Genomic DNA, 23,789 nt, shown 5'->3' with positions numbered 1-23,789 from the left:
CGTCAGGCGCTTGCGGCTTACCGCGCCGCGCTGCGACTGCCTGTCTTCTGTACTCGACGCGTGATTTGCTAACTATTTTTGCTTGTAACTTAAAAATTACGCTTCAATTCAAATTTTGGTAAAGGAAAAATCGTCTTAGAATTGTATCAGAAATACGTTATTTTACGAACGGAAGGTTGTTACGAAACACCCTGGTCATATTGTATATCTGACATGGAACTTTGTGATATATTTGGGGATCTTCTTGCCCTCGAAGATGATCAATACGGTAAAAGAGGGGATATAAGTGTTAGATGCAAAAGAATCATCTTGAGAGTCATTGTTAGAAGTTCCTGTTGTCTTGCGGTTCAGTCTGCCGACTGCTATCATCGTAAAAGGACTATTGATGTTTCCAAGAATAATCTGATCTGTTAGATCTAAAGGAACATCTCTGATGATAGCCTTTGTGAAGTGTGGAAAGGGGGAATGAATGCTATTAGGTTTTATGGACAAAGTTCTGATTAATCACTAGTGAGTTAACAACTTCGCCTGATTTAGAAAAGACAGAGATCTTGGAAAGTTCTATTCTCTTGATTTCTAGTATGTTTTGCATGTTAAGTTCGCAGATTCTTCCTACAGAGATAGAGTGAAGAGATAAATTAATGTTTAATATGTGTTGTACATGAACCTCAAAAGGTCCGACGTTGTTGACCGAATATCGATTATAGCGTACATTGTTCGTGAGAGAAATGGTTGATCCGGAAGCTGAAGTTGAGTGGGTATTGATACTTTCGTCAAAATTCAAGCGAGAGCTCTTGGTAATGGCATAAAAAATATCTTGACTTGCAGGTCGTTTATGAGATTCTTTGTTAGTTTTAGGAAGCGAAGAATAAGCCTCCGAAAGTAGTCAATTAAGGGCGGAGGCTACGTATGAGTCTTCGATGTTCTTTTCCATAATTGCGCAATGTGATAAAAAGATTTCTTTAAGATTATCTATTTCCTTGTGATAATGCAGTAATGCGTCGTAGATTCTGTACAAATCGTAGGATCTCTCTTCTGGGAGAATAAAAAAAGAGTGGTTGAATTGAAAGAAAGATAAAAAAAGAGAAGAAAAGAAAAAAAAAGAAAAGAAAATTTGTGTCCAAAAAATAAAGAAAATGTGGCGGCGCCAGCCGTAGACAAAGGCGGAGCGTGTGCTGTGTGGCCGCACTCTAAATTGTCCAGATATGTGTCCAACAAAGATCAGGACGCAACAAATTTATTGTCTTGAAATAAGCATTCAACAATATGAGTACAGTAGTCCGATAAGGCACTCGAAAATAGACCCGAAATAGGAAAATAACGATAATTAACAGGAGGTACTTTAAAATACGTCCATTCATGAACTGTACCAAGATGGCATCCTTCCCGCATAATTCTTCATTGAATACATGCTTCGAGGCTTCTTTCGAAGTTCATCAGCTTTTTCGTTACTTGTTATACCTGGTGAGCTGGTATCCAACAAAAAACTATTTTCTTTACTTTCTCTATCATGAATTCCTTGTAATTCAAAGTAGCTTTGCTTAATTTCTAATACATATGTATTAGTATACGCATTTATTTTATTATATAATAACGACTTTAGAACACTTAAGGTATCTGTATATATTATAATGTCCTTCTTCCAAGATTGATTTATCATATATTACAAAGTCTTGACCATGGCACATGCTTCAGCAATATAGCTAGAACACTCTTTATTAAGCTCATTATAAAACCCATCTCTAATTCAGGAATATAAAAAGCACTATCTGTAGATAAGCTATCTTGTGGTCTTGAACTGTCCATAAATAATTCCGTTGTTTTTTCTTCCAGATTAAAAATTTTTTTAACTTTTTCTAAAAGTTGATCTTCATTAAATTCGACGTTACATCTTTTTTCAGTATATAAATCAATATCAAGATTTTTTGTTATGACCCAATATCTAGATGAAAAATTCCATAACTTCTGCTCCTAACTTTTTCTTTGTCTTTCTTTACTCTAATCCACGCTTCTGAGATCAGGAGTTTTTTCCTTGGAGTACGTGTTCTCTGAATTAATTCTTCATTACTAAGATTTTCAATGTTATTTTTCAGATTTTTATCTCTGTAAGCCATAATCTTAATCGTAAAGTTCCTTGCCAAATATGATGCTCTGTCCTTGATCGACATTACTTTTGCTTCATCTAACAAAACATTGTTCGGCGTGCTATTTCTTAGTCCTCGGGCCGTTCTTAATCCTAAGAATTGGGCTCTTTTAATTTCCAAATTATTGTTAATATCTTGAGGATAAAATATAAACAAATTATAATCTATTGAGGATCTTACTAAACTTGTATAAAGCATTAGAGCAGTATTAACCTTCATTCCTTTGTGAGGCCATTATAATATCTGAGAATCCCATTAACTTTTACAGTTTTTTCTATTATTATATGTTTTATATATATTGCTTTTCAAACTTCAATTTGTTGTCCAACCATAATTCAAGGAATTTAACTTCTTTTTGCAAATGAACTAAATTATTTAAGATGTTTATTATTATATCTGTTGGAATATGTCTATTTTTGTTAAAATCCACGATTACTGTTTTTTTAAGTTGTAGTTCTAAGACAAAAAATTTCAAATTTGTACCTAAAATTCTTATAGCTTCTTCAATTGTTTCTTTTTTTTTGATAATCTTCTTATCCTGTACATAAATCGCAATGTCAACAAACTACTCTACAAATGTCTACAAACTGAATTTGTTTAATATTATCCGGTATGTTTTGCATTATACTATTATATAAATCTATTATATAAATATTATATAAAAAGGGATACTTAATACTGCTCCTTGTGGTAAACACTTATATATATTTCTTATTTCTATTGTCTCAATATCCAATACAAATTTTATTTTTCTATTTGACATCCATGATTCAATATATTTAATTAAAGTCACAAGACAATTTTCTTGAATTAATTTATATATCAATGAGTTATATAAAACATTATCATATGCTGACGAATCATCTAGAAATGTAGCCATGGTATTAGTATTATTAAACTTACCAATTTTAACATCTGTAACTAATTGTACCAAATTCTCCATACAAGATTTGCCTTTTCTGAAACCATTCTAATTTTTATTAATTTTTCCTCTGCTTTCGGCTCACCAATTTAATCTTTCAGTAACTATTCTTTTTAAAATTTTACCCATACAAGACAATAGAAATATATTGGTTTAACTTTTTCTTTTCCATGTTTGCCTATAAAAATAACTTGATATTCCCTCTATTGATTAGCTAAAATAGCTTTTTTAAATATATGATTAAATATGCCTGTTATAATATTGATGTCTTTAAGAAGTTTCTTCAACATTTTATATTCAATTCCATCTAAATCTAGAGCGGAATTTTTTTTGCAACAATTAATAGCTCTTATAACTTCATCACTAATAATATCATTGTTTAATCTTTTATTTTTATCCAATTCTTTCTGTTCAATGTAGGTTCTTCTCTCTTGGATCCACGGAGGACTAAGCTCATTCATTACTTTTATACATTCTTGTTTTCTATCCTTTTTTTGCCATTTTGTCCATTCTAACGTTTCGATGATTTCTTTAAAATTCTTATTTTTTTCCAAACATACGATATGTTAGTATATTTATTTATGCTTTCAATAAACTTTTTAAAATTATCCTTTTTCTTTTGGTTAATTATTTCAGTAGCTATCACTCTTGCTTTTTTGAATTCTATATAATCCTGAATATCCATGCTTTCCTTAAATTTACTTAACTTTTCCTTTCCTAACTCTGACAACTTCTTTGCAATCTTCATCCCACCATTCAACAGGATTTTTCTTCTTATTTATATTTGTTTTTTTATTATCATATGATTTATTTTTATTAATTCTGCCAGAAGCTTCTTCAGCTGCCTTAAAAATCGTATCACTAAGCAAGTCATATATTTCAATATGATTTTTCATTAAATATTTTTTAGAAACAATAACATCAATTTTTTTTTCATAATGCTTCAAACATTTTCCAGTCAGTTCTCTTTTAGTAATTATTCTATTAGTTATTTTTCTATAAAGTTTTAATTTCTCATCAATTATATAAGTCATGGGATGATGGTCAGATGTATCCCTTTTTTATTTGTAATAAATTTTATGAATTAAATCCTCCGTGCAAAACATAAGTTTGATGAATTCCTACACTAATAATAAATAAACGTTAATAATTTGTGAATGTATTATTGAATTTCTCACTAATAATGCAACTCCACCTGCGGAGATATTACGGTTCTTGAAACAAAGTGAAAATTACAAAAATGAGCAGATTTACTAGATTTCAACAAATGAAATAGGTATTCTAGTAAATTTCCTCACTTGTATTTTTCACTTCGTTTCGAAAACCGTAATAGATCTCCTAATCCATTTGTTCACCTAATACTACCATCATTTCTAGATAGACTGCATATCTTGAAAATTTCATGTTGTCTTTATAACTAGCTTTAGTTTCCGTTAAAACAATTATATCAAATTTTTCAATTACATAATTTAATTACATAATTCAATCTTTTATCTTTCCAACCTCTTACATTCCAGTTAAGGATTTTAATCTTCATTGTATCTAGGATCTTCCGAGTTTCTTTTTAAGTTTACCTTTCTATTCTCTGTTTTATTTTTAAATTTCTTTAGTCTTTTTGTGTGCATGTTTTATTACAATTAGATTCTCTTCAATTTCTTTGTCAGACCATTCCTGATCATGAAGATTACTATTTAAATGTTCTAATAATTGACTTATATTTGATTTACTCTGAATTTTTCTCCTTCTCCTTCTATTAACCCTATTCCTTTTTTATCTTTGGATATCTCTTACTCTGGATTGTTGAATTGTTTGTAATAAAAACTATTTCTATATCTTGTTTTTATATAATTATTCCTATTTTTTTAAATTTTATTACTTATCTCTATTTCTTCCTGAGATACTTCATTAATTATCATCGTATCTTCTTCTCTCTTATTCCTATTATCGTTCATGGTGATATCTGAAATATTACTCATTTTGGTTTCTGGTAAATTCAGCTAATCTTCCGAATGTAACCACGCATTCTCATATGTTTTATTTCTACCTGCTAATACTTTTTTTGCTTCATAAGTTGAAATACAATTCTTAGTACATATATATTGAATATTTCTATTATATTCATATACTGAACAATCTTTAAAATTAGCTTTATGTTTGCCGCCGCAATTATATTTATTTTTACAATTACCATGAGATTCCTTACCACAGATAACACATAAGCTATATTCTTTCTTGCAAAATTGCTTGATATGACCATATTTGTAACATTTATAACATTGCTTAACCGTCGGAATATATGGTCTTATTCTTATAGAAGTCAGACCATCAAATAAACTTAATTGAACTGGTAGGTCGTTTCCTTTAACGGTAACAACAATATTTCTTGTATCTTTCTATCCATATACCTTTGTCTCACTATTATATACCCGTTTCTTTATAAACTCTGCACATATAACCTTAATTTTATCAACCAATGCTTCGCCAAATTTCTGTAATGACAAGTCCCAATCTGAAACAACTCTTTTTCTTCTTATGAATCTTTTTATTATGTCTAACCATACATCTTGCTCTTCTAGTGGAATACCTTTATAAAAATACAAGAATTTATTAACCTTAATACTATCTAATAATACTATCATAATATAAATTTATTGCATTAAAGCCTGATTTTATTACTTTCATTGGTTTCATTTTTGCTTCCACTTTATCTATAATTTTTTAAAAGTTCCTATCTCCTTTTGTAGAACATTTACTCGGATTAAGTTTAGCTGTGATAATTATGTCATCTCTAAGATTTGCTGCAAATCTGTTGTCTTTTCTTACTTGTTGTATTCTCTCCTTTTCTGTATTCTTTCCTTCTAGTATTAATCTGCCTTGAACTTTCACTAATCCTTTTTAACATTTTTAATATTTTTATTTTCTTCAATTAACCTATAATTAACTCCGTCACAATTGTTATTCTTGATAGAAACAGTTTCAATGTTGGAATCCTTAGCAATATATCCAAGTTTCATCTTTTCTTTCTTCCTTCTATTAAACAAACCTCCATGTCTATTATGTTATTTTCTTCTTTATTCTTCTTTCTTAATACTGCTTCTTCTTTGAAAGTAACTTGTTTTGTAGTTTTCTTTCTCATTTTTTTTACAGCACCATTTATAAATCTTTATTTATTTTTCTTTCCCTTTCTTGATGTCCTACTATAGTTTTCCTATACTCAAGCATGAATTTATCAAATTCTTGTTCATTTATATCTATTATTTTTATTTCAACATTATCTTTCTTTTTGTTTTATTTTTTTGAAACTGCTGCTCTAATATTCTTTGGTCTATTATCGTTCCAGTGTACTCATCGTTTGTATTTTTAATTATGTTACCTCTAATCTTATTTTCCTCTTCAACTAATTTCTTCCTAAATAACATCGAGATCTTGTAGAAATCTAAAAGATGTCTCTGATTAAAGAAATCTTTAAGACATTTATAAAATATCTATAGACGTTCAAAAAGACATTTTAAAAGATATTTTTAATATTTTTGTAATTGACATATTAAAGATATGTAAATGATTTCTCTTAAAAGATGTCTTAAAGACTATTAAAGCATATTTTTTTATTACAAAAGTTCGCACATCCTCTTTTTATTTTTTGCTAGTGGTCATACACATGCAGTATCATATGTTTTTCGACTGACGCATGATACGCATAAATAAATGACAAAGGTGTAGTTCACGTTACGTATATAGATTTTTTATCCTTTATTTATGCGCGTGATATGTGAATCGGAAAGTATCTATAAGGAGAGAAGAATGAGCCGTGTTTTTCTGAATCTTGGTTCCTAACCTAACTTAACCTAACCTAATCTAATGACAAATAGCCATGCAAAGGCATGAAAAATGTGTGTGAGTATTATAATGTATATAATGTGTAAAAGTGATATAAAAATGTGCAAGCGTTCGCAATGTGTTAAACTTGAGTCGCCGTAGGATCTTTTCCAATTGTGCGGATAATTTCTCTCTGCGAGGGATAACTTTCCTAAGAGTAGTGTGACTACGATTAAAGGTAATCTTTTTTTTCTTTTAATTAAATTTTTATAGAATATTGCATGAAATTATAGAGAATATTTTTATAATATATTTACGTAATGTGCGCGAATGTGATGTGGACGCGCGAGCGAGCGTGCCGCGGAAAGTTAAGCGCGAAGTGAAACGGACAACGGACAGACACACCCGCGAGTATCGCGATTAAGTCTAGAACGATGCACACTATGTATGTACACTAATCACACGACAGATTACGCGTGTCACACGACTGTAATCGTAATTCGCACGCGGCGGATGAACAGCGAAAAAACGCTGTCTCGGAATAACTCCGGTACACAACGGCACTGAATATATGAATATTTCTCCACCAAACCGAATTTCTGTTATCACTAGGATAGCGTGCACACGTCGATTGTTCTTAGCGGACTGCTCGGAGCTCGGCCGTCGGCTCACTTTTATAAAGTTGCCGCCTTCTCGAAGGATCCAGAAAGCTCCCGAAATTTGCTCATTTCCGCCGACCGTTTTTATGCGACTTGTTTGTCACAATTTTATCTCTGGATCCTTCGCGAAGGGCAGCGACGTTTATTTTGTATCGAGACCTTTCGCTAGGTCGCGAAAAGGCTGTCTCCGATTGGACACCGGAGCCGACGGCTCGCGACGATGCGATAGGCGCGTGTAACGTCCTGCCAATTTTAAAAACTATATTTTAGCTAGTAATTAAGTACCGCTTTTATCCCTACAAAATACCTATAGAATAATTATGTAATCCATTTGCTTTTATTTTAATTGTTAACTAATTTCATTAATCGCTTATTATTTTAGTTCCATATGGTTATTTAGCCTAAAACCTGAATATATTTTAATCCTTTTAGTAATAATAATCGATGGCGCAAGGAATTGAGAATTCCTTAGATCGACGAATCAGGAAGCATTATTTAGAACTAGCTAACTGTACAACAGTGACTTTCTCGAACTAACCTGCTGATTACTTTAAGAACGAACTTGCGAGCGAGTTTCATACTCGATAATATCGATACTAATATCTAACAGTAACATAATGATTAGATTACTTATTTTAATAATAATAATGACTAAAAAACTTATTTTTTCTAAATTATATTTTTAATTTGATTTACGTAAAGAATAATTTATATGATTTAACTTGACACCAGATAGGAGATAAATTTAAGAGATGTTTCTTTTCTTTTAAAAATTTATTGTAAATTTTTTATATTTTGACTTAATTTTTCTTTATCAATATAAATTATCTTTTCTCTAATTTTTAGAATTATATATAATATAATATTATATGAGTATAATATTATATGAGTATTTTGTCATGTAAAATCTATTTAAAAATTTATTTCTTAATTGAATATATTTCTATTTCTTCTTTTAGATTGAGTTGTTAAAATATTAGTTTTAGTATAAAATTTACAACTTTAAATACCAATATTTTTCTTTATATAAATAAAGTATATTTTTCGATATATTTACTCACTAATGTAAATGTGTACATATTAATCACAGAAACTGTGACTCATGCAAAGGAAAAAACATCTGATTACACCATTGCATTAATTGTAAAACACATCAGGAATTGGTTGCAATATGTAAGTAATATGTGACAAAATGCGATATCGGATAAGAAAGATACAAGAAGGAGAAAGAAACAATGAAAATCAGCAATATTTTACCGAGAGGTTGTAGACAATCTAATGTGCATGAGTCGAGGCACACGACCGGATATTTTGCACGCAGTATGTAATATGGTGAGTCGATTCTCTCCAATGACCCGGGAAGAGCTCACTGGACTGCTGTAAAACATATATTCCGTTACTTACAAGCAACTACAAGTACATACTACAGTTTAGCAAGGATGGAAATCATTTCATTGAAGATTACGCAAACGCTAATACATGTATATATATATATATATATGTGTGTGTGTGTGTGTGTGTGTGTGTGTGCGTGCGTGCGTGCGTGCGTGCGTGCGCGTGCGTGCGTGCGTGCGATGCGTGCGTGCGTGCGTGCGTGCGTACGTGCATGCGTGCGCGCGTGCATGCGTGCATGTGTGTGTGTGTGTGTGTGTGTGTTATAAAATGATTGAAACAGTAAATAAATTATTAAATATAATTTGCCAATAATGGTCAAATAAATAAACGAATAATTGTCAATAATAATAAAGAATGAGTACAATTTAAACAACAATGGAAAACATATAAATATTAATATTTTTTGTTTGTTAATCTTTTCATTTTTTTTTCTTTATATGCGCTTGCATTAAAATGGATTAAACAGATACGAGCTATGCACACATAAAATATTTATTATTATAAAAATAATATTTATTATCATGGTTTTTGTTATTATTATTTATTTTATTAATAAATACAAAAGTATTAACAAACGCAACTAGATAGAATAAATGTTTATTTAACATATCGTTTTTTACATTAATATTTTTATTTTTGCAAATAACTTTCTACTGGTCACTTATAATTGGATTTATAGGAAATCTAAAAACCTCATATTTTCAAATCCCTTTTTCCCCGTGTAATTTTGGCAACTATTTACTGCACATGAAAGCATCTTAATATCAATTTCATCAACACACTTGTATAATTAATCCGGTATTGCAGTACAGACTTATAAACGTCCAAAGATTAAGTGCTTTTCGATATAAACACAGAAATTTAAAAATGGAGGCAGCTGATACAATGCGCAGAACGATGCAAAAACGCGTTCTCGGTATGGAGCACATCTTACTTTCTTTCCATCATGCGTGCAACCATACGTACATGAGTCTGAAAGTTGAAGAAGAAATTTTTTTCACAATTCTGAACCTAATGATTATCATACCTCAGGATTGACAGCACCAATCTCGAAACTGATTGCAATCGAAAGCTACACCCACATTACATGATAAAAGTGCCATTAAATTTTTCATTACGGCTTTAGTTCCTGAGATACTTTAATCGAAAGTTTATCAAAACCATTATAGACATAAAACTCCGAATAATAATACTTGGTAGCGCCGTGGCTCCTGTACATAGGCAAACTCTTCACATGCCAGAAAATTTTTGTCATGTACTTGGCGTTTTTTTTTATGAACTTGGAGTTGCGACGCTACAGGCAAGTTAAAAAATTATAATAGTAATAATAGTTCAAACATTCTTATTATGTTTAGAATGTTTGATTGTGATTGGTCAATTTTCTTACGGCCTTATGATTACGACTAAAATTTTTTAACGTGCAATGGCCTTACCGTATCGCTTGATTACATATATGGCCTATGCGATCTGATTCTTCCCCCCCTCCCCCGCCCCTCATCACTCCGGATGCGTTCCACCTGAACGCTTACGCGCTTAAAGCGCTTATAAGCATTGCTTACGCTGTTTCCTTAGGAGTTATAAGCGCTTATAAAAACATTTATGACGTCACTGTGACGTCATAACTTGTGCTGACAAACGTTTATTTCATCGAGGTAGGGCAGTAAAAGCATGAGCGCTTGCATCACGTGAGCGTTAAAACGGAACGCATCGAACTGATGTAAATGAAAAATGGACATAGCAAAAATCTCAATTGATATTCAAGACGCTGCAACTAATAAAATATATAGTATTTTAATAACGGCATAATATTGATTAAGAAATATAATATTTTCTAATTCTATATTATATGAGGAATCTTTATTATCAAAAAATATTTCAAATAACATTGAAATTAGAAAACATAAAATAATAATTTCTTTCTTTACCATCTTGGCACACTCGCACTGCTTATTTTATTTATTTATTACACTCACGCACCCAAAAGGTACGACTTTTTTCTGCAATTCTAAGCGCTTAAGCAGCGAATGGGACGGTTGAAAATAGCGCTTATAAGCGTTGAGCGGCGTGAGCGTCCAAAGCGAACGCACCCTCCGCGAGTCGTCGTCACGTGACGCCACGAGCGAGATTATTTAAAAATGGCGGACACGTCGTCTTCCGACACTACCTCAGACTGTTGCAATGAGTGTCTTTCTGATATTACGTCGGAAAAATCCGAGTTTGTCGTCGTGGGACGCAAGCCGTGTCCGTCGCATCGACGCAGCAAGAAAAATTTTCTGCAGAAGCTGCTGATAAGGGAGGTAGGTAGAGCCCCCTCCGAACGCAAGCCCGCATCACGCATCGTGGATTGACGAGGCTCTCTCCCTCTTTTTTCGAACTGTCACACGGAAGACGATATTTTATCGCTACGAGAATTCGACGAGAAGCGAGAAATTATTTCCTTAGAAATTTGCCGCTCATTTTTTTAGATGCAGATTTTTTTTCCTTGAGAGAAAGAGAGAGAGAGAGAGAGAAAGGGGAAGAGAGAGAGAGAGAGAGAGAGCTATCGATATGTACTCCTAATAAAAACACACATATTCAAAAAATGTTCAGAGAACATTCAGGAGGATGTTAACATCGTCTTTTGGACATGTTGTCAGAGATACATTGGATGTCTTAACAAGCCTACTTTGTATTAATTTTTTTTTTTTTGTTTGAGAAATATCACTGGCCAATTTATGTAGATACAAATTTCTTCGTTTTGTTTGCAGATAAGGGGATGTCTATCGGCGCACAATTATGCGACGGAGGAAAGACTGTTTACAAGTGTACCTAAGTGGCGACATTTGTCTCTCTTACATATAATTCCAAAATCAGCACTTGAAGCAGGGTATATATTGATAATAGTGATTTATTTATGTAGATCCCTAATAACACACATTTAAAGAACATCTAGAGAACATTCAGAGGATGTCAGATATTCAGAGGATGTTAAATATCCTCTAGAAGTATATATTAAGGGATTTATTCAATTCGTTTTGCTTGAGAATGTAAAACATCCTTTGGATGTGTGTTGTTAGCAGATTTATTCCATTTTTATTATATAATTATTATTACATTATATTATTATATTTTACTTTTATTATATTATTTTATTTATATTAATTCATCTCTCTCTCTCTCTCTCTCTCTCGCTTTCTCTTTTGAGCTTGATCTAGATAAGATTACAAATGTATTATCAAACATTTAATAGAAATTGAGACAAAAACTGAGCAAGAAATGTATTGATTAGTAAATCTGAGAATCTTTGAGAATCTCAGATTGTCAGATTTTTAACTTGTTAACAAAGAAATGTCTTGATGAGATAATCAGCTTCTGATTAAAACATAAATAATATAATTGTAATTAAAATTTTTTTGTTTCTCAAGGCACATTGTTATGGGATTGACTCAGTGCGGTCAATTTCTGCTCACATATACATACACAGTGGAGGTCAACAGTAATACATCCATGTTTAAGTATCTATTACACTGGTGGGCCTTTACACCGAACCATGTCGCTCGCAAAGTTGCCGAAGTTACGTTGTTTGACAATTGTTCAATTTATAGGGAGTTAAGCATAGTTATATCGCAATGGCCGATGGAGCGGAATAAACTTGTAATACACGGCCTCTGGTAAGTTTTAGATTACATGTAGAATTATATAAGAGGTGGATCTCTACAAAAAGTAAGATTTTAGAAATTTGATAATCTTTGCTTTTATATGATCTATTTTATCACAGTACAGGTTTCTTACAATTACAATCGACTGATAAAGCATATTTAACTATAACGACGGTACCTTCTCTAGAGAACTGCAAAGATTGTCTGAAGGTCGCTGCGTCATATGAGGAAGAAGGTGAAGGTAATGAATGATTTACAATTTTTTTGTAAGAAGAAAATAATAACTTTTCAACGAAGCGTTTCTTAGATCTATGTTTATAGGAACTTTCTTGTTCCAAATTCAATTTCTTATAAGATCCTGAAGTTTCACTGACTTGCAACACCCTGTATATTGTAATAATTAAAATTTTCACAATTTTTCATGTAGAATTAGCTGCGAATTGGGATTGCTGCGTGAGATGTAACTGCTTGCAACACGGTCTTACGGTTCACACAACATACGAAGTCATTTCACCGTACCCGAGATTTCGTGCTAAAGTGTGTTTGAATTACTGGAATCACGTGGTCGTCAACACGGGAAACTTCCTGCACGTTCTCAGAGTAGACTTGAATATACCCAAGTCGAAGAATCAGAGGACATGCGATAAACCGAGTACCTCCGATTCTATAGTTCCCGATACAATTCCGCTGGATATGAGCGACGTCGAAGAGCCGGATTATTCGACGAGAGCAGAGCGAGACGAAAGCTCCGACGAGAAGATGGACACACCGGAGTGTCCGCTCGATCGATCACCGAAATGCGAATCCAGCCTGGAGCACGACTTTCTAGACGAGGCAATTAAGTTAGAAGCGAGATTGGGACGCGATTTACCGTTAAATACCTCAAGCAGTAATCAAAGCGACTGTGTCTGTGATATAAATAATAGTAAGTCTACCGCTGCCGATGCTTTAGATGTTAAGTTATGCGAATGTTCGGATATGACCGAGCAATGCAAGTGCCGAAATAATAATAGCAGCAGCAGCCCGGTCTCACAACGGCCGCCAGCCGATGGCATCGAACAGACGACTATCTCAGTCCGGGACAAGATCCTGCAAGATTTTTGCGAAGACACGTCGCAGGAACTCAATATCGGCAGCGATCTGATCACCCTGGTGAAACATCCGTCGTGCTCGCCACGCTCGACACCGCAGAGGCTGCCCGCTGATTTCAGGATGATGACGACGACGGCATGGTCGTTGCCGATACTCACCCCGCCTTCGGACATTCTGCGCACTCGCAATTCGGAATCTAGTCATAGAACCCAGATCCAACGGACTAATAACAGCGGCCAACAATCCAGTTCTAATTCGTCGCAATCCACAAGTGCTTCGGACAATTCCGTGGCTTCCATAAACTCGCCGTTGCAATCTGTTTCGATCGGTAGCCCATCGTCCTCGTATTCGTCTCGCTTAATGTCGCCGCCCATCGCCACTAGATCCTTTCGTCATCCGAGCCCGCGCAAGAGATCGAATCTGCACTCGCCACCGCCGGTCGTGAATCCAAGCCAGTCGACGAGAACGACGAGAGCGACGCACAAGCTCATCCTCGAAGCGGAAAAGGCGTACGAGTTTACCGATGAGGCGCAAGAGACAACCTGCGAGAAACTCAGCTCGTTTAGGAAACGCCGACTTGCCGACAAGAAATATGAGTTTTGCGATGAGACAGAGGACGCAGAGAATATAGTTCCTTTCAGGCACATACGCGATCAATTCAAGCATCGTGGAGCCTGTTCCATACATCTGATATCTTCCGCGCCGGCAATGTCGCCGGCGGTGCTGCCGAATGGCCGAAGGCATTGGCTCGATTCGGATCAGGGCGAATCGGACGAATTGAATCTTGCTCAGGATATAGCCAATGACTTGTCGAATCCCGAATCAGGTAAAGCCCCCGATTATTATCAGAAGAAACAAAGAAAGACTGTATACAATTTGTAATAAATTTGTGTATTTTTACTAGCTGAGAAAAATGTACTTCGACCGTTGAATCAGAACCAACTGTCCAACGGAAGCGTGCGTGATAGGGATCGCGTCGGCAAGTGTTGCCCGAATTTCTCACCTTTGGTTCCCAAGAATGACTTGCAGTATCCTTTGATAAAGTGCACCGCGCGCTTCAAACGGAGCTACATAGAGCTCGACGATGAAATGATATCAGTCATTACGGATGTGGAAGGTATTCTCTTTTTGTACGAGTTCATTCTTGGAACTTTGTTTACAAATTAGTTTAAACTGTGAAATATTAATAATTATTAATATTAATATTGTATTAATATGATGTATATTCACAGATGAAGAGACAGGAGGGTACGTAAGTTACCAATGCGTACTTCCGATGCTTGTACACGGTTCCGGATATGTTCAAATGCAGATGATAAGCAATAGCAAAGCAGAAAAACTGGTATTTATTATCTCGAAATATATATTGAAACTTTTTAATATTTGTTGCTCTTTACAAGCACTTTAGAAAAGATTGAGATAATTTTAGTAAGAAAATAATCACAAATGAAATATGTGTTTAACAAATATATAACATGTTTGATACAACAATATTTTCAGATAGTGCCGTGTGTCTCTATAACTCAATTGAGTTTCGATATTGAGACTTTCTCTCATCATATAGCGGACTGGATTTGCACGAGATTCAAGAAAAAGTATTGGCATTGTAGTGATTATGATATCGAAATGATCGATGTGTGTGCGCTTACTGGCGACATTATATGTTTGCACATAATGAAGATACAGGCAAGTGAGTTATGCAGCCAAACACAATGGTAAGCACACACTACTCGCACTGCTACTCTTCCATTCTATAAATATTACACAGAGTATCCCTAATCACTCGTACAGGCTTTTTAAGAAAAAGGGAAATGGATTTTATCAAAAATTGCAAAAACTCTGGTGACTAAATCAGATACACTTTATTGTCTGGTAATATTTTTAATTCTCGGTGCTGACTGAAAATGGGCTATCCAGACCGAAAATCGAATTTTTTAATGGAACATGGCACTTTTTATTACAGATTCTAATCCCCTGATGAAAAATAAGAAACTTTCATCCCAAACATTTTTTTTTTTTAAATGCCTTCAGTGACCTTGAAGTGATTTTTAAAATGTGATTTACAATTTTACAGGATGGAAGCATAGGATGTAGCTAGATAAGAAATGAGTTTCCTAGATTTAAAGTTGAATTTTTTGAATGGAACATAGCCCAGAAAAATTAGACGAAAAAATGTCAAATCTGTGGAAAAATTCCGACCTAGCTGAATTTTTGCATGAATCTTTATTTCGTCGTTATAAACAAATATGTGAAAAGTCCCCATTGATGTGACTCCTGCTAAAAATTTTACAGAAGGTCAAAAAAATCAGTTTTTCGTAAATATTTCTTTATTTATCCCACGGCACAAATAGTTATTATAAAATTTGTAGCTTATAAAATTTTCTATAAAAAAACGTTCTATAATTTTTTTTCGTTGGATCAATCGTTTTTGTGTCCTATGGCTTACAAAGTTTCAACTTTCATAGATAATGTTTCAGAGATAATGCACTATTTTCCATTACTTTGGAGGTGCTAAGCGTGTTTTTTTTTTTAACCTAAAGTTGTTGAATTCAAATCTGCCAATGATAAATGTATCGTCGGTAGAGGATTTCTATTACACCGTGTTATATGGGATCAAGACGCTACATTCCATTCAATTTTTGAGACGTATATTAATTATATACAGAGACATTTTGGACCTAATATAAGTATTCGACGGTTACAATGAACAGTAAAAAATATAAAAACTATGGGACAATATCGCCGATCCGCCAAACTTCCTGCACGGAAATTCTCTTTGATACATCAATGGATGTATCAATGAGACAATAAACATTTCTTTTCAATAAAAGCAACAAAAGAAGATTTATTTTCATGCTGTCTTAAAAATTTGAAGCTTCATTGGAAGCTAACATTAACGTGAAACAAGCTTAAAACGACGCTGATGTTATTATTATCGAAAGCAGCACCTGAACAGTCTTAATAAATCTTTACAAATTTTTACAAATATAAGTATCGTTGTTGGTGAAGATCTGTTAATATTGTTAATTGCACGAACTCCTAATAAAGACATTTATTTTCTTAAATCAGGCAAAGCCAGTATTAAAATAAAAATATATTCTTTAAAAATTTTTGGCCCATATACAAAAAGTAAAGTATTTATATTACATTTTTCTATATTTTGTTTTTGCATGCAATCATTGGCTGCGACGCGACATCCGTTCTGTTTAATAAAGATAAATTGAAAGCTAAAAATATTAGAAAAACGTGACGATTTGAGAAATTCTGGAGAAGTTTTTAAAATGGAAGGATGTTCGCCACAATTAATTTTTACTAATAGAGTACGCTTTCTTTTGGCGACGTATGACATTTCACATAATGAGGAATCAATAGATACATTCAGATATTGTTTTGCTAAATCAATGCGATTTACTAAAAAAAGGCTGTGAAATTATCTACTTTTCCACCAATATTTAGTGTTGTTCAACAGAATTTATATCGAGTATACTATCAAATGCAAACATGGTTCGGGAACGATTTCAATCCTGAAGGACTGACTAGGGATGGATAAGGACAAATGATGTATAAAAAAAAATGTGCCTAGCATTGTACCTCCGAGATGATGTAGAAAACAGTGCATTATCTCTGAAATGTATGAAAGTTAAACTTGTTAAATGTTAAAACTTTGTAAGCCAAAGAACATGAAAACGATTGATCCAACGAAAAAAACTTACAGAACATTTTTTGTAGAGAATTTTATAAAAGTTATTTTTGCCATAGAACTAATGGATAAAGAAATATTTGCGAAAAACTAGTTTTTTTGACCTTTGATCTTCTGTAAAATTTTTAGCAGAAGTCACATCAACGAGGACTTTTTACGTATTGTTATAACGACGAAATAAAGGTCTATGCAAAAATTCAGCTAAGTCGGACTTTTTTCGCAGAAAACTGCTAATTTTCCTGGGCTAACATGGCACTTTTTATTGCAAATTCTGATTACATATGAGCGTAAACAATTTTATATACATAAATGAATAAATAATTTTAATAAATTCGTTATTTTAATAACATGGTTATAAAATGAAATTATAAATTGTAGTAACATGGTTAATAAACATGAGAGATTAAACATTTATTAATAATATAGAAATAATCTTGAAAGTGTGATGAAAAAATAAACTTTAATTGCATTTCTAGGCGAATTAACATTTCAAGTATCATTTCAAGGTTGATGGAGGCATTGTAGAAAGAAATATTTAGGATAAAAGTTTCTTATTTTTCGCTGGGTAATCTGAATCTACAATAAAAAGTGCCATGTTCCATTTAAAAAATTCGACTTTCGGTCTGGGTAGCTCATTTCCGGCACCGAAAGTTAAAAATATCACCATATAATAAAGTGTATCCGATTTAGTAATCGAAATTTTTTCGATTTTTGATAAAATTCACTTCTCTTTTTCTTAAAAGATCTGTACCGGGTGGTTAGAGATATCCTCTGCATATTAATCATATAATACTTTATGCAAACAGTCGCATATTATAATGTTCTAAAGTGTCGTTGTAAAATTATAATACAATCTTGATAAATTAATGCAACGCTTTCAACAGTACGCAAGAGAAAGCAATACGAAGTTGGATGTAAGTTCACGTGGAATATTGAGACGAGCCAGTACAGAATAACGGATGTATTACCAATGGAAGAGGTAAAGCCAGCATCCTGGAAGCCGACCGTTACTGAATTTTCGTATGTACCGACTTTTCGTAACCAGTTGTGGAATCCGACGCGTCGTTTGGCTATGCAGTTACGTGAAAAGATTCAACAACCGTACGCACATACCGTACGTTTTCTGCACAACGAGATGAGTTTAGCGGGTTAGTATCTTTGTTATTGGAGAAACTTATTCATTTCTAGATACACTTCGTACATAAAATTAATTGCAGGCGAATCTATTACCAAGCTCATCGATCTGGACAATCTGGTGCAATTTCATTTAACGCCACCGAACGACGCTTTAACAGAGTGAGGAAGACACAGAAGCCATCGCACTTCATTGCAAACAATAATTTATTTATTGATACAAATTTCGCCGTTTTTGCCGATTTGCGTCTATCCACGGTATATAATGTAAATAGGAATGTATTTCGCGTTTTACTTATGAATAACAAAGAGTACCTTCTCTTCGAGCATAAATAACAGACACAGGGAGAGGAAATATAAGCGCCATATATGGAATTCTCACTACGTTTCTTTTCCGTATTACCAAGAGCGTGACGAGATCAAGTGATTTGTTCATAACTTAAGAGGAACATGGTTTCCTCCGATTTTAATGAGTCTGACATATATTATAATCCTACTCTTCCACTAACTCATAGTAAAAATGATACGACCAAACTCTTTTAAGCATCAGCGAGAAAAACGTTCTTACAACTTGGTCCATACAGACCACGTAAATTTTTAAATTTACGCGTTTTTCTCGCGAATGCTTGATAGTTGGATCGTATTATTTTATACGGATTAGTGGAGATATGTAATATATTTATATAATACTTAGTAAAATCGAAGGGAGCCACGTCTAGTGTTCCCCTTTGTTAGAAATACCTTCCTTAGACTAAAGTTACTAATTAATGATACAACGAAGTTATTGCAAGCATTTTGCTTTGCGATTTGTAAAATTTATTAGTGCTGTAGTATATGTGTATATATATATATATATATATATATATATATATATATATATATATTATATATATTATATATATTATATATACTCTGACATTGATGCTATCTCTACACTATCATGGTAACTGTACTTTGGTAAGTAGTAGATATAAGCTAAATTGATTGTCAATAAATATATTGTAATGTGATTCAAAGCAGAAAAGAGAAAAAAAAACAGTAATATCAGCTAGCGCGATGCTTGGTCCCCAAAATTATAATTCATGAGCTAAACCTCTAAAGAAAGAGGAAACATTGGAAAATCTTTCCTACACATGATATATACTGAAATAACTTGTTCCCTCACATACATGTATGTAGGACCAAACGCGTTATATACTTAATTTTTCACATTATCACAAGATTATTGTATCATAAAGGCGAGTTTTCCAAATAGAGTTTTGATATTAGCGTATTATATGTACATACATAAATGCGCGATTTTTATTATCATCGAACGCGTTCATTGCAATTCCGCCATTATTAAATAATTACAATAACTGTATGGTAATCTTATTGAGATTCCGAAGAAATGATTCGATTTTAGAAGCAATGGATATTGAAGCTGAAGATAGATTGTTCTTTGGATTTACAATAAACTTTTTGTCATTATTTAATAATAGAGATTCTCTTGAATTGGTGTGTTATTACCTTTGTACGTGTAACGAATATTTATTCTATTCATTTTTTTTTTTTTTAGAGAGGCGAAGAAAGACTAGCAATTTAAACAGGTATCTTAACAGGCGGACCTACGTTAACATCAGATCCAATCCCATTCAATTTAAGACCGGTGAGAATTTCTTCCCACGCGTTCATGCACTGTTGATAATGTTTGATATGTCGATCCGCCATCGCGATTAACATATTCTTTAGATCCTGTTGTTTCTCTATGTTCCATCTCTGCAAATCGCTTCGCAGATTCTCGTTTGCACATTCCACGCGATCCTGCAGTATCTCCGCTTGCTTAGCTAATCGCGGAATGGTTTGGCCGAGTTTCTCCAATTTTTCATCACGAGATTCTGCTTTCCATAAAGATCCACCCCAGCCTTGGACAGGGGAAGGTATTGTGTAGTTTGTATTTCCTACCAACTACATGAATAAAATTGCAATTATCTTGATTAAGAAAAATTAAAGAGTTAAAAAAATAAAATGTGTACATAAAATTAATATACCTGATCCTTTTCTAATCTCTTCATCGCTAATACATCAACGGTTATTTCATATTCAATTTGCATCGAATCACGTCGTGACAATGCGTTCTTGACCGCTTCTACGTACGAGACGTATTCGCGTTCGTCGTTTGGAACATTTTCCAGGAGTTTCTGATGAGCTATCGCGTTCGTTTCTACTGCCTTAGCGATCGCTAAAAGAATAGCCGCGAGTTCTGGTTCCGAGGTTGCCCACAATGTGAATATGGGATGTAACTGATGAAGCTCCAATAAGTAATCTATCACATTACAATGTAAAATATGAAAAGAAACCATTAAAAGTTAGATTTTATTAAAATGACAACGCGATTATATTTATAAAACGGTTTCAGTATACACACCTTGCCTTTGTTTGTGTATACGATGATTGATTTTATCTATGGCTGACAGTTTTTCGCTCAACGCCGTACAATAATCCCGTATCTGCTCAAACTCCAAATGACGCTGTTTTAATGTATACGTGCTTGCTATGTTTTGCAAAGAATCGGTCATTTTTCCAAGCACATTTCCACGATTTTTACGATAAACGAGAAACTCCTGCACAGTAATCATAATTTATGGACTGTAGTAAAGCACGCATTGCTACATTAAGCCTATACTTACAGCAGGTTTAGTAGTGAGAAAAATGTGGAAATTCTTGTCACAACTGAGAATAGGATGATTCACCACTCTGTTCAGGAATATGTGCAAAAGCTTCATGCGTGCTATAATAAACTCCTTGGAGTAACGATCCAGTTGAGCGAGAAGGGTATGCTTGCCTGGCATTGGCTGCAACAAAATCCAGGAATTGTAAACAAACATTTGTCTTTGATCCCTTAATGCACAAATAATTTAATTAAAGATATCTCACATTATATTTATGTATATTTTATTATCAAAAAAAATAGTAAATACTTACTGGTATAATATGTGTCGGATAACTGTCCACTAATTTTTGACGCAGCCATATAAAATCATTGTAGCGTCTGCGAACTACATATTCCCCTTCCTCAAATTCTGGACGCGTAGTCTATAGAAAACATTATTTAGTATGTGATCATAATATATATTAATATTACTGCTACACAGCACGAGTCATATTTTGTTATGGCTATACTTACTCTAGTTGTTATACGGAATGTAATATATGTCTCCAAGGTTTCCAGATGTTTTTGTGGATTGTCTACTTTCACCTGCAGATCTCGCGAGTCTGTCTGAAAGTCTGATATCTCCTGATCGGGCAGAGTAGAGAAGCTGTCGATAGAAGGAGATGCAATCTACACAAAATATTTATTAATCAACACAATAAACAATCAATCAGATGAAACTCCTCACTTCTCCCCTTTTCTCCCTAATTTGCTCCTTGCTAATAAAGTTATTATTATCAACGTTCATCGCATATGTTATCATGTACATTATTATTAATAACATATTTATGTTATTAATAGCATAACATTATTATGTATACAGGGTGCTCCAAAATTAGACGGACAAACTTCAAGTGATTATAAAGAATATCAAAACAGGCCAATTTTGCCAATAATTAATAAGAGAACCTCACAAATCCGAAAATTCTGATTTTGATGGAACTTTGATGATGGAACACACGTGTAGGAGAGGAAGGAGGAGTAAATAGATGAATTTAGAAATTTTCAATTGCGGCTCAAAAATAATTCTCATTTCTCATACGTAGCAATTTTTTGCTTTTCTTGATATATTTCGAAAATTATTCAATATCAAAAAATATTTTACAAAAATTTCATAATAAAAATATTTAACCACTTAATAAAATTTTGAAGAAAATTTTTTTCAAAAAATTGTTAATCTGATTCCTTAGCACCAAAATGGGTCATTTACGGACACGAATTTATTGGCAAAATTGGCTTGTTTTGATGTCCTTTATAGTCATCTGTCGTGAAATTTGTCGATCTAATTCTGAGACATCCTGTATATGTTAAAAAGTGTCGTCTTCAATTTTAATTGATATTTATTTGTCATTCAATACTGCGTCATATGCCCGAACAAGGCACGAGGTGTAAAGTGTGAACTGTCAAAGTAGGTCCCAGGTTATGTCAGACTCCTTCGTACCACGGACCCCTCGATGGAGGTGCTGCAGTTGGACAAGAAATCGACGTCGCGGCTCTCCTGCTTGACGATCCCGCCCACCGCCATGGAGCTCACTTCAAGGATCGCCGAGTCCTCGGTACCTTTCTCGCCTCCCAGATTCTCCACCTCCGACGTTTCCGACGAGGTCATCATCTTTTACGACAGTTGGAAGTTGGACAACACACCGTTCGCGGTGACAAATGACAACTACCAGCCGCCCTCGCGGTCGCGGTCGAAGAGAACATATGCGCGCACGTCATGCGTGAACAACAGCCGATGAGAGGGTGCACGAGGGGGGTGGGGGGAGGGGGTGCGCTTAATTGAAAATATAATGCTGACCTAAATTTTTATTAATCATGTATATATATTATTATCGACATTATTAATTTATTGTATTAATATTATTAAGATATATTTTTTAAAGATATTTTTTAGATTAGGCGAAACAATCGAATTCCATTTTTTTTTCATTTGCGATATTTATTAAGATGAAGAGTAGGAAATTTTTATATAATTTTTTGAATTTTTTATGCCAAAAAAATACTTTAATTTATTTTAAACATTTATATAAACATATGTATAAAAGCAATATTTTCACTCGTTTCTGGTTTTTCCAAGAAAAATTGATTCACTGAAAATTTGACGAAACTTGAATATTGATTTTTCGTTTTATTTTAGACAAGGGGATTTTGTGGATCCGGAACTCGGTTAATCCGCTACTGCTACGCACGTCGATCATCGATTCAAAATGCTTCGCCAACTTTGTAGTTATCGGACCGTTAGGTCTAATCAATCCGCATTTTTAAAAGACATCCAGAGGACATCCAGAGGACATACAGAGGACATCCGGAGGACATCCCGAGAATTTTACATAAAGAATTTTTACATAAAACTATATGGTTATATATCATTTGTATCGAAATAAAATTGCAATTTAAGAGATGAAAAAGAAATTATGGTTAAAAAGAATGAATTTTAAATAAATAAAAAAACCGATTAATATATCTTTTGTAAACAGATTCCATGCCAATGACAACTATATTTGTTTTATCTTTCTTCTAAACTTTCTTATTTCCTTATTTATATCGAAATATAACTGCAACTTAAGAAGAAAAAAAAGAAATTGATAAAAAACAAT

The 23,789-nt window shown here is 33.4% G+C and overlaps 2 protein-coding genes across 3 annotated transcripts; one reads left to right on the top strand and one right to left on the bottom strand.

Annotated features, from left to right (window-relative positions):
- Positions 1-10,995: 10,995 nt before the first annotated feature.
- Positions 10,996-18,875, top strand: LOC126852978 (uncharacterized). 2 transcript variants are annotated; one of them, XM_050598317.1, is made up of 11 exons: positions 10,997-11,233; positions 11,684-11,802; positions 12,341-12,586; positions 12,694-12,815; positions 13,002-14,492; positions 14,571-14,783; positions 14,899-15,008; positions 15,167-15,381; positions 17,218-17,227; positions 18,259-18,514; positions 18,584-18,875. In XM_050598317.1, exons 1-11 carry the CDS (start codon positions 11,072-11,074, stop codon positions 18,664-18,666), a joined length of 3,027 nt encoding a protein of 1,008 aa, XP_050454274.1. In that variant the 5' UTR covers positions 10,997-11,071; the 3' UTR covers positions 18,667-18,875. The 2 variants fall into 2 exon arrangements, with proteins under 2 accessions (XP_050454273.1, XP_050454274.1); XM_050598316.1 differs by lacking the exons at positions 17,218-17,227; positions 18,584-18,875 and having other exon boundaries at positions 10,996-11,233; positions 18,251-18,417.
- LOC126852994 (sorting nexin-30-like) lies at positions 18,690-22,938 on the bottom strand. Its single transcript, XM_050598353.1, has 7 exons — positions 22,634-22,938; positions 21,667-21,822; positions 21,465-21,575; positions 21,170-21,334; positions 20,908-21,103; positions 20,531-20,805; positions 18,690-20,447 (listed from the first exon to the last, which is right to left on the bottom strand). The coding sequence occupies exons 1-7, from the start codon at positions 22,802-22,804 to the stop codon at positions 20,082-20,084; spliced, it is 1,440 nt and encodes a 479-aa protein (XP_050454310.1). The 5' UTR covers positions 22,805-22,938; the 3' UTR covers positions 18,690-20,081.
- Positions 22,939-23,789: the final 851 nt, after the last annotated feature.

This window comes from Cataglyphis hispanica, chromosome 11 (genome assembly GCF_021464435.1).
Source record: "Cataglyphis hispanica isolate Lineage 1 chromosome 11, ULB_Chis1_1.0, whole genome shotgun sequence".
Classification (NCBI taxonomy): Eukaryota; Metazoa; Arthropoda; class Insecta; order Hymenoptera; family Formicidae; genus Cataglyphis; species Cataglyphis hispanica.
Note: the sequence above shows the minus strand (reverse complement) of the source record. Positions and strands in the feature narration are given on the sequence as shown.